We start from the raw sequence: 12,213 nt of genomic DNA, 5'->3' as shown, positions 1-12,213 counted from the left end.
GCACTAATAACACATGGTATTTCTCTATATTTCAGTAAGTTTTTCCACGTTTTTCATTCTGTATATTTAAATATACACTCTAGACATTGAAATAAGTTAACATTTCACTTTATTTTGTTATATTTTACCTAAATTTATTAATTTAAAATGACTTAGTATACTCAACGTTGAAAAGGTTAGATTGTTTAAAATTATGAGGAAAACCAGCGTTGCAACATCTTAAACAGCAAATATGTAGGATTTTTAATGATTTTTCTTTGCTAGTTTTTTCGCATGATTCTTTTTTCTATATTAACTATAATAAAAAATGCTTTCCCAACATTTTTCAAGTTATAATTGAGTTGTGAACACTTTTTCCATCTACATATGTATATGTATAATATGTGATTTATATTTAATAAACACAAATAAGTTAAAATCTATGATAATATTATAAAATGTATATCATATCGGGGTGTCCGAAGTGCTTTTGCGTAGTACTCCTTTCTGCGTTGGTGGCCTTCGACTGTCTGAAGTAATTTCGTGTAGTACTTTCTGCGTTCAAATAAGAAAATATATTGAGTTTTCATTATATAATGATTATATTTCTTGATTATCATATTGAAACGAAATTTGAGTTTTCGTTACAAAATGGTTAAATTTTGGTTATTATATTATATCTGTCAGCGATTTCTATTTATTTTTGATAATACGTTGTTTTGTATTATAGGTGACAACATATATAATATTATTATATAATATTTATTTAATTAAATAAGGAACTTATCCCTATGAATGGATAGCGGAATTTTTGAGAAAAAAGGAATTTCAATTTTCTTATTATCCCATGGCAGCATTCTATTTCGTCGTAATTTTTAGCACACAAATGAKGTTTTGTACGAGTGTAAAATGGAATTTTTCTTAGATAAAAAAATCTACTAAAAGTATAAAATGTAAATTTATTTAAAAGTTTATAGTTTAATTTAATTAATTTGAAGTGAAGAATGTGTAAAGAGTGTTTAATGTGGTAAAATAGCTTCTAGAAATATTCGAATATTGAGAATGTTTGAACTTTTAGGTCGAATATATCGTAAACTAAACGTTTTAATCAGGACTTCCTCTTCCAACGGTACCTTCAAAACGCGGCGCCAAAGAAATCGGAATTTGCATGTTATTGATACAAGTTTTTAAATTTTTAATCGGGAGTATTTTAAAAAGAGTAAGTGTATGCAACATTACTTTTGCATATTCATAATCTGGAGAAGCTTCCCTATCAGCAGATACTCCACTTACATCGAAATTCGTGCTTTTTATTCGACCGCCAAAGGTTGATCCAACAATAAATTCATGGTTCCTTTGTGACGTCCTTCTTTCCGCCCTGGCGGTCTTTGGCCGTTCTTCAAAAGAATTACACTAGTCCGGTGTTCATAGTTCTTTTGAAGTCGAAAATTTTTATAGAGTATTTCAAATAAAGAAATTTGCGCAAAATAGTTTTTTAGTTGTATTTATTTTCTTTAAAATACACAACAAATAGAAATTTTAGATTTATTTCAGTATCTGCAGTGTAATTAAAAATATATAATTGAAAATGTGTGTAATTTTAGTTAAACATAATGAAATAGCTTGAACTACTTTACTTTTCACTTTACAGAACACGAAAACTTCAAGTCTGAGGAGGGTAAATGTGTGTATAGGTGTTCCTCTATCGTAATTTTGGCTGTGAATGCATCACAGAAATTAAGAACACGTATAATTAAAAAATTTTAAATGTTTTATATTGAATGAATTTAAATCAATATTTTACAAATAATGCTTTATTAAATTAATATCGCTATCCCGTCCTATATTTTGACAACTGTGGCATACTTTTTGATCTTGGTTTTGGGTCAAGTTCAAGAATTTTGTGAAGTTTGTGTCTAAATCAAAATCGCTTGACGTTCTTTCAGAGACATATCGAGAATACCTAACAGCTGACAGAGTTTCAGAGTTAACTATTGAAGAATTACACAAACAGCATTTTTTCTCAAATTCTTCATAACTGTCATTATTTGAGGTGATTTTATTTCCTGTACAAATTATTGTTGAAACGGTGGAGTTGTACTTTTTTTGTAAGTTACGTATAAATGACCCAGTTATTTGTTGTATACTGCTTGAAGCAATTATAACATGATCCCGTATATCCCACCATTTTATATTTCGTGCACGTAAATAGAGTAAAACCTCTGTTTCACTTAGATCTTTAATTGGACGCATGATTTTGATCCCATTAATCAAACGATCATCTTTGAAGGCAACATCATATGCGGCGTTATTTCCCTGTCCAAGCGCAACGGCTGAGAGCAGATCGGTAGCTATACTTATATTTATTGCAGGTATAAAAGCGTATTTGCAACTTAAGATCGTAGCCATAGAAGCTATCAAGTTCTTTCGATAAAGTTTTATAAATTCGTTACGACTTGTTGACGTTTGAATGTTCTTGATGTCGTTGGAAAACACTTTTTCTTTTTCCATTTCTCTGTTCAAATATAGGTCCATATCTTTAATACCAAATGGCTTTTGATGTTTGCTAGATCTTAAATTAGTAACATAACATTTTATATTATCGTAGCTAAGTAAAAGATCTTTCACTTGCTGTATATACAATTTATAATCATTTATTTCACAACTGCCTTTGTAGGCTTCGTAATCATCAATAAATAGAACTTTGAGGAAACAATGCAGTCTCTTAAAATTTGGTTCCGATTTCGCCGTTTGTAACATATCTAGCAAGACTACAGACTCAGCACTTCCATCAAACACTAAAAGAATGTCTGCATTTCTTGGAAGAGCTTTAGAAGATCCAACTGTTGCTCGGAATTTATGGTTCACAAACATCAGAAAACAATTCTTACATTCCGCTTCGCGAAAATGTATCTTATACAATTCGTCCTCTTTACCGCATTTATAACAAGTTGCTTTTGGCAAGTAGTGTAACATTTGTTCTTGTGGTGTCATAAGGCTGCTGATGCCTTCATCAACAAGATTATCATCTCCTATGCTACACATATTTCATATAGACCAATATCACTACTTTTAGTAAACATTTTAAGCACTGTGAGTAAAAATTCTCAATCTTACCGTTTTTCATCTACGATAACATTAACCGTATGCGGCATCCCGACAGAATAAATTCTATGGTATACTAACTGTATTGCCGTGTCTATTGCCTGCGGAGATACGGCAATTTGTTATTGCTTATGGAATAAGCTGTCACTTCGGCAGTTTGACAGGTCTGTTTTCTTTTCTATGAAAATTTCGAAGAGGCAACACATCCCATTTACTTATATAATAATAATAATATTAAACTTAATATATTCATATTAAACTTAGTAAATTTAGATACTTATTAAACTTAGTAAAGCGAGCATAAATATAGTTGTGTTAAATAAAAATTACTATTTAGCTTAATATTGTAAAATTGCGGAAAAATTATACAAATGGATTGGCGAATGAGCGAAGTCTTAAATTTAATAAACTTATACAAACATATAATTTCTATGCCGTATATTCATTGTATACTGACGGCAGTTTCATTTCGGTAAAATTTAACTTAATAAAGCGAGTATTAAAAGGGTGGTGTTGAGTTATAAAAATAAATTAATATAATTTAATAAATTTTTCCAYCAAATAAATAGTTAGTTTAACATTGTTAATTTAATAAACTTATGAAAGCATAAATCAAAATATTTTTGCTCATATTAAACTTCTTATGTTAATTGGAATATAAAATTAATGCTACAGTTGTTATAGTTCAAAAATATGAAATCTTTTTTTCCACGAAATACATTTGTCAAAAAAGGRTATTGCTCCTTTTTTATTTTCCACATAAATTTTTTCATCTATAAAAAATTTAAACAGTTCAAGAGCTCAAATCTACATCAGATATATCAGCTCCAAATTACCTACCCGACGCCTTTCCGCAAATGATTATGTTGTGATGACAAATGCCCAGATTTGGCAACGGCAATATCAATAGATTCACAGTTAGCCTGTCGAGATGCGGGGATACGCTATGTGCCAAACAGTTGGAGGGAAAATAGGTCCTTTTGTATTAACAATTTTTGTATTTTGGAAGGACTCTTTTGCTCTGCAAGATTGCACGATGACATAAAATGCACAATCCTATACCGAAATATGCAATTACATGAAAGCACCCATTGCAGTATCTAGTGATATTTGAACAGCTGGTTCGGTCAATGCATTCGTAAGTGACTATTGCGCATGACAATTGTGAATTGGCGCACTTTCTGCATGCATTCTTTAAAAAAAAAAAACACTAACAAATCTTTAAGATTTATTTAAAATTATAAAATTTATTTAAATTCTACCTTAGTTAACAATTTCTATTTATCCTTTACTTGCGTAGAAACCGCTAATGCGGTTACAGACGAAATAACAGCAGCGCGCCAGTCGTTTCATCTTTCAGCAAGGCAGCGTCAATTGAAGATTCCAGGCAAAGTGAAGTTCTTCTCCACCAGATCCTATGTAGAATTCTTTCAGAGCAAGAATGTTTTCGTCCGTTCGGAGGACATGACCTAGCCAGCGTAGCCGCTGTCTTTTAACTCGTTGAACTACGGCAATGTTTTCTTATATCTCATACAGCTCATCATTCCATCGAATGCGATATACCTCGTCGCCAAAGCGCAAAGGACCATAAATCTTTCGCAGAATTTTTTCTCGCGGCATATAGGCAGCTCCTTTTCTGGATGTCAAAGGCAGCCTTGAAATCGAATTGGTCATTGATTGGGGAATCGGGTTCGCCTTCTTCTGGCGTTGTGCGTTCACGGCCATTCAGCAGGCTGGAGAAGTGTTCAATCCATAATTTAAGTATGCTCTAGGCATCGGTGACTAGATCACCTTTGGGGGATCTGCAAGAGTATGCTCCGGTCTTGAAACCTTCTGTAAGCCGCCGAATTTTTTCGTAGAATTTTCGAGCACTACCCCTGTCGTCCAGCTTATCAAGCTCTTCGTAGTCACGCATTTCAGCCTCTTTTTTTTCTGTCTGGAAATGCGTCTCGCTTCCCTCTTCAACTCTCTGTATCTATCCCATCCCCCATGTGTTGTGATCGATCGTAACGTTGCGAGGTAGGCAGCCTGTTTCTTCTCTGCCGCGACACGGCACCCCTCGTCGTATCAGCTGTTCTTTTGTACTTTCCGAAAACCAATGGTTTCGGTTGCAGCTGCACGTAAGGAGTTTGAAATGCCGTCCCACAGTTCCCTTATACCGAGTTGTTTACGAGTGCTCTCAGAGAGCAGGAGTGCAAGCCGAGTAGAAAATCGTTCGGCTGTCTGTTGTGATTGCAGCTTCTAGAATTCGAACCTTCCTTGTGCTTGATGGCGTGCGTTTTTTGCTGCACAGAGGCGCGTGCGAATCTTGGCTGCAACAAGATAGTGGTCCGAGTCGATGTTAGGACCTCGGAGCGCACGCAAATCTAAAACACTGGAGACGTGTCTTCCGTCTATCACAACATGATCGATATGTTGATGGTTTTTCGATCCGGAGACAGCCAGGTAGCTTGATGTATTTTCTTGTGCTGGAATTTAGTACTGCAGATAACCATATTTCGGGCACCGACGAAGTCGATCAGCCGCAACCCATTTGGGTTCCTCGTGGAGGCTGAATTTACCGACCGTAGTGCCAAAGATACCTTCTTTGCCCTCCCTGGTGTTAAAGTCGCCACAAGGACCTACTCGTCTTTGTCCTTGTCACGTCCATCGCATTTCGTGGACGGTGGTGATGTCAGCCTTTATTTTTACGAGGACATCAACCAGCTGGGCAGCGGCACCTTCCCAATTAAGGGACCGGACATCCCAGGTGCATGCCCTCATTTCGTAGTCCTTATTTCGTTTGCCATGGTGGCATCAAAAGTGATGTCTCACGTCCGAGGCTGTTGTTGCGCTTTCACTGGGTTGGTTTTTTTACGTGRCGGGTCCCAAACCCAGCGCACAACCCTATGCAGGGAATGTTTCGCCTTCTCACTTTAGCTCGCCTTCAAACGGATGTTCTTAGGCTACCCAGAGGATACTTGGTCAAGGACCGGAAGTCGTGAGCTGTTTGAGTCATATGTAAAAGAATCTTTTCTGGCCACTCCCAAGTGAATGGAAGCGTTCTACACATGACTCCATCCTCCATATGAACATACATATGTGAATATGCGAGCATACATATGGTTTTGAAATCTGTTCACATGTACACATAATTATATGCATATGACTTTTAAGATGTTATCAAAATCAAATCAAAAANTGACAGGAGATATTTCGTCTTGCCCTCGTTCACTGCCAGACCCATTTGTGTTGCTTCCTTGTCCAGTCTGGAGAAAGCAGAACTAACGGTGCGGGTGTTGAGGCCGATGATATCAATATCATGCACGGATGTTCTTAGGCTACCCAGAGGATACTTGGTCAAGGACCGGAAGTCGTGAGCTGTTTGAGTCATATGTAAAAGAATCGTTTCTGCCCACTCCCAAGTGAATGGAAGCTTTCTACACATGACTCCATCCTCCATATGCACATGGATATGTGAATATGCGAGCATACATATGGTTTTGAAATCTGTTTACATGTACACATAATTATATGCATATGACTTTTAAGATTTTATCAAAACTTCAAATGCCCAAAATAAATGAATATATAAAATAAAAAACATATATTAATTATAATTATATTAGATAAATATGTATTTAAGTCATAGTACAAATATGACTTAATTATACATTTCAACAGATTTAATGGAATTCATCATTAAATGGGTCAAATTGCACTTACATATGTACATACATGTATATGTACATATATACATTTGAACTTTGTTATCAAATATATGGAGAAAATCCATAGTTTGCGCATTGTAACTGTGCGAATCTGTAAGYGTACATTGAAATTAGCATCACTTTTCTCATTTAACAATGAAAATGCTCAATTCTGCTATTTTCGACCTCCTCATGTTAAATATTGGTGAAATCCGCTAATAATATTTTTGTGGTGAAATCCACTAATAGAAAACTGAACCCCTCCAAAAGGGGAACGTTTTGACAATCGGTACACCCTGAACCTTCTCTATATTATACGTTCTCTGCATGAAATCTATGGTAACCACTGTAGATAATATTGCTTAAATTCTTACCGGTGGTGGGGGAAAGTAAGGACCTAATTGCGCTGAGAAATAAATGCTTATAAATATAGGCCTGTTGCATATGTACATATCTATATTTTCATGTTCAATTTATTTGAATATACATTAGTGGAATGTATGTTTTGTTTCATATTTCTTACCTTATTTAATCTTATTTAGTATTCTTAATTGGTATATTATTGTTAAATTAGCTTACATACGCATTGTACCAAAATAAATAAAAATAAGTTCGGCTGCAAAAATTTGCTAAATGCAGTTTGTAATTTATGTATGTATGTAAAGATAAATAAATATGGGAGGAAGGCCCAAATTATTTTACTCCCTATATATACATATACATATTCTTGATCTATCTATCCGTACATTCGCATTGAAAACCCGAAATCGGGGGATACTATTTGCTCTCCATTTGGGGATTCTCGTGCTCCTGCAAAACTTTTGAATGGTGCATATATTGCAATAATTTTAGAATTTTTAAATTGTTGCAACTAGACCGCAACAATACGTACGCAGATAAATATTTGCAAGGACTGTAAAATACATCAGACCGAAATCGATGTTTATTTTTGTGAAATAACACTTAAAAAAGTAACTACAACCTGTTATTTCACATAAACATCAGTTTGCAGACAAAAAAGAGAGATAATGAAATGCGTGAGTACGAAGAGCTGGCCGACAGGGGTAATGCGCGAAAATGCGGCGGCTAAGAGAAGGTTTCAAGACCAGCGTAATACCCTTATAGAACCTCCAGATGTGATCTAATGACTGATGCCCAGAGCATACTGAAATTATGGAGGGAACATTTCTGCAGCCTGCTGAATGGCAGTGAAAGTATAACGCCAGGAGAAGGCGAACTCGATTCCCCAATCAATGACCAATTCGATTTCAAAGCTGCCTTTAACATCCAGAAAAGGAGCTGCCTATATGCCGCGAGACAAAAGTTCTGCGAAAGATTTATGGTCCTTTGCGCGTTGGCCACGGCGAATATCGCATCCGATGGAATGATGAGCTGTACGAGATATACGACGACATTTAGTTCAGCGAATTTAAAGATAGCGGCTATAAAGACAGCGAATTTAAAGACAGCGGCTACTCTAATTGGCGCCACGTAGCGAAAAGAGGAAACGACTGGCGCGCGGTTGTTAACTCAGCTATAATCGCGTAAGCGGTGACTACGCCAATCAAGAAGATGTACATACATATGTAACTTTGTGTTCATGTAAACAAACTTGAAAGAATCATTCGCATTATGTGTGTAAATTTGTCTAGACACAACTCTGTATGTAAATATATACACACATTGTTTCATACAAACACTCCGTTGTCACTGACAACCAAACTTTGTCAAAAAGTCAATTGTAGAAAACCGGAGCTGTACCGATACCGCTTCCCTTCCCGCTTTACAGCTTTGCCTACGAACTAGCGAAATTATATATGTGTGTTTGTGCTTGCATACATATCAACTCAGAAGCGTAAAAATATTTCAGAATTACAAAATATTTTTACATTCCTTGCCAAATGCAGTCAATCGTGGTTATGTGACACATTCAAAAATATAGATATTTATAGTTAGTTAAAAATAAAAATATAATATGGTACATAAGCGACTGCGGATAATTAAATGATTCGTACTTAAAATAGTAATTTCACGAAAAACATATCGAGAGATGCAGCAAGATATAATAGAGGCTGTTAAGAGTGATGAGGGAGAAATTTGATTTTCATTTAAKCGGAGTACTACTTAGCCGGGATTGACTATRCACATAAGTCAGAGGAATATTGAATATTTTCTTTSAAACATTTTCTGAATTGAAAATTGACAAATAAACTATGTTTGCAATTTTATTCTAATATATTTTAATACTTACTTTTGCGGGGTTAACACTTTTTCCTTCTCATACATTTCAAAATATAATCAATTTATGATTTTTAGCTTTTGAAATCGTCGCGAAAAGACGCTTGTATGCAAGGCATGAATCGAATATGCTTTTTGAAAGTACGTTTGCGYTCATGAATGAAAATTTTGTTGTTGTGTAATTTGCTGTAAGTTCTGACGTCAATTTGGCTGTCATATTTATTTCTGATGCTATTTCGGACGATTGTTGTTYTTGTAGAACAATATTTGAAGTTTCCGCGGGCGACATACATACATGTGTATACAGATATGTTTATATGTAGGTTTGGGTATACATTGTTTGTGTGGCAATGTCATACGCACATATGTATGTATATGTTATGTACATGTAGAGCAGCGCGCGCATATTATGTTACTGATAAATGATAATATCTTAATTTGAAATTRATTTGTACTTACATATGTATGTACATACATATCTGCAGGAAAGATGCGTRTGTAAGTTTTATATGATAAAAGTWGAATTTATATATATTATTGTTGTAATGTATTAATTACATTATCAAAGATAAGAAATATTTAAAAAGTTGCTCATTTGCCCATTAACTACAAAAAATGCTCKGAGAATTGCATAAATTAAAAATAATTTTATCAATTTTGCATGAATTCATAAAAATTCGAAAAAAATATATATATCAATAGATATGATGGCATGTAAACGTATAAAAATATAAGCCAAAAGGCCAACATGCGTCTGTAAAAGCAATGCATATTTCAGAGCATAATTTTTATTGAATTCTCAGCTCTGTTCACTCATTTCTGCTAAAGTTTCTCTTGCCGAAGTGGTGAAATCCACTAATAGAAAATTCATGGCTCTTGATAGTTCACGCTTGTCCGTAGTTGKACCTTCTCTATATTATACGTTCTCTGTTTCAAGTTTAGGAACGTCAAAAATTGTTCCCAAAATATTTTGTTTACTTCCCGTAATATTTAGTTTGGTAACCTTAACATTTGTTTGGTAWGCAAAAATATATTAACATTGATTACCTACATATACCAACAAGTTGTTTAAATCTCAGTTGTTAACATTTTCTAACCAAACAAAAGATTTCAGGTTAATATAGAGAAATCTTTCTACACAAAAATAGAAAAAAGTTGTAATTACTGCTTAAGGAGTTAAAGATTTGAATATTTCTTCCTTAATTTGTATAAATGCTACCGATTTCACACAACCATGTCGATTGAATAAAGAAATATCGACTGAGCGTTTTGTACACAATAGTGATTAATCTTAYTTTGAAATAGATAAACCCAGTACCACCAGTGTTGAGAAATTCATCCGCGACTTCAATGAATACATATTAGGTTGTCAAAAAAGTCCTGTGGTATTTTCGCTAGTTGGCGCTGAGAGCGCGTAGTTCTAGTTTTATTCATCGCATCGGGTCATGGCATACCTTTTTGGAAAGCTCATTTCACGCGCCGTGTTTGATTGATTGTTGTTTCTTTTAAGTCGTTCGTGAGTTATAGCGTCGCAAACATGGAGCAAAATAAAGGGAAAATACGGCATATTTTACAGTACTACTACGATAAAGTCAAAAATGCATCTCAAACCGCCAATAAAATTTGTTCAGTTTATGGGCCCCATACAGTTTCCATTTCCACCGCACAACGATGGTTTCAACGTTTTCGTTCTGGTGTTGAGGTGGTCGAAGATGCGCCATGCTCCGGAAGGCCTGTCGTCGAATATTGCGATAAAATCCCTGAATTGGTCGAAAGAGACCGGCATAGTAGCAGCCGTAGCATCGGTCAAGAGCTGAGCATGAGTCATCAAAAAAAATTGTATGAACAATTGAAAATTTAATAAAAATACCGCAAAACTTTTTTGACAAHCTATTATTTGTGTATACGTGTATACGTGTGACGTATACGAGAGTAGCTTGGCGATGTCGTATATCACGTCTGAGCTGCAGGATTCGCTGAATAATGGCGATGTTGCGATCTGTGCCTTCCTAGACATTGAAGGTGCCTTTGATAACGCGTCTCACACTAGCGTGATCAAGGCACTCGAGAGAAGGAACGGAGCCTAATAGTAGACGAACTACTCGAGCTACTCACCAGCAATCTAATCCGCTGTCAAGGGTACGCGGACGACATTGTCATAATGGCGAGAGGTAGATTTGAGAACACTCACATATCAACCCAGCAAAAACYACCGTGATCCCATTCACTAAGCGGAGATCTCTTCCGGGCCTGAGGTCCCTAACAATTGAAGGCACAGAGGTGGAAATGTYTAAGGAGGTCAAATTCCTTGGCCTCACCTTAGACTCATCATTAGGGTGGAGAAGGCATTTGGACTTAACGCTGTCCAAAGCAACAAGAGCACTTATGATTTGCAGATGCTTGGCCGGCAGATCATGGGGATGCAAGCCAAGTATCATCAGATGGCTGTATACCATGATAGTGAGGCCTATCGTCACCTATGGAGCGGATTGACTGGGCCACCACAGCAGCGCAGTCTCGGTGATTCGGAGGCTGTCAAAGCTGCAAAGACTTGCATGTGTCTGTGCTTCGGGGGCAACGCGCACCGCACCACGGTGGCACTGGAAGTCATACTAGAGCTCATACTAGGGACAGGTATTGTGGGACCACGTACCAAGCTGTTCATACGTATGGGCTGCTTCCCAAGTATCTTCCAGGAAGAAGTTTTTGCCATCTATCAGTATCAGGTTCTGCGATCTGGAACAGGAAACACCAGCACACCTAATCATGGATTGCACAGCAATCTGTGGAAAAAGGCTATGGCCCTGGATTCTGTCTACATCAGCAGGGATCACATCACCTCACTAGCGCCCGGCAAACTCCTGGAAGGCTGCTGGGGCTTTGGGAGGTCATGTGATATAAGATAGGGCACAATAGACACAATAGGGTTAGGGTTATCAATGTTGTCGTCGATGTCATCTAACGGGAGGTCAGGAAAGTGCTGTTTCGACGGTGTCGGACCAAAGGGAAAAGGGTGTTAGATGGGTGGGGTTGGTTGGGCATGCAAAGAGGTGGTCAGTGTCATGCGGAGACTCGTTGCATGCAGGACATACGTTGGGTATGTCAGGGTCTATTCTGGATAGGTAGGAGTTTAATCTGCTACAATATCCAGAACGAAGTTGCGCAAGGGTAACTCGCGTTTTTCGCGGCAACCTGAGCTCTT

General features: G+C 36.4%; 1 protein-coding gene across 1 annotated transcript; it reads right to left on the bottom strand.

The window, feature by feature from the left end:
* Positions 1–1,732: 1,732 nt before the first annotated feature.
* On the bottom strand, positions 1,733–3,133 carry LOC108975485 (cytoplasmic tRNA 2-thiolation protein 2-like). The gene has a single exon (XM_018943979.1). The coding sequence runs from the start codon at positions 3,022–3,024 to the stop codon at positions 1,780–1,782; it is 1,245 nt and encodes a 414-aa protein (XP_018799524.1). The 5' UTR covers positions 3,025–3,133; the 3' UTR covers positions 1,733–1,779.
* Positions 3,134–12,213: the final 9,080 nt, after the last annotated feature.

Source organism: Bactrocera latifrons, unplaced genomic scaffold, assembly GCF_001853355.1.
Source record: "Bactrocera latifrons isolate USDA-ARS-PBARC rearing strain unplaced genomic scaffold, ASM185335v1 scaffold_656, whole genome shotgun sequence".
Lineage (NCBI taxonomy): Eukaryota > Metazoa > Arthropoda > Insecta > Diptera > Tephritidae > Bactrocera > Bactrocera latifrons.
The sequence above is the reverse complement of the archived record's forward strand: the minus strand, read 5'-3'. Positions and strand labels throughout refer to the sequence as shown.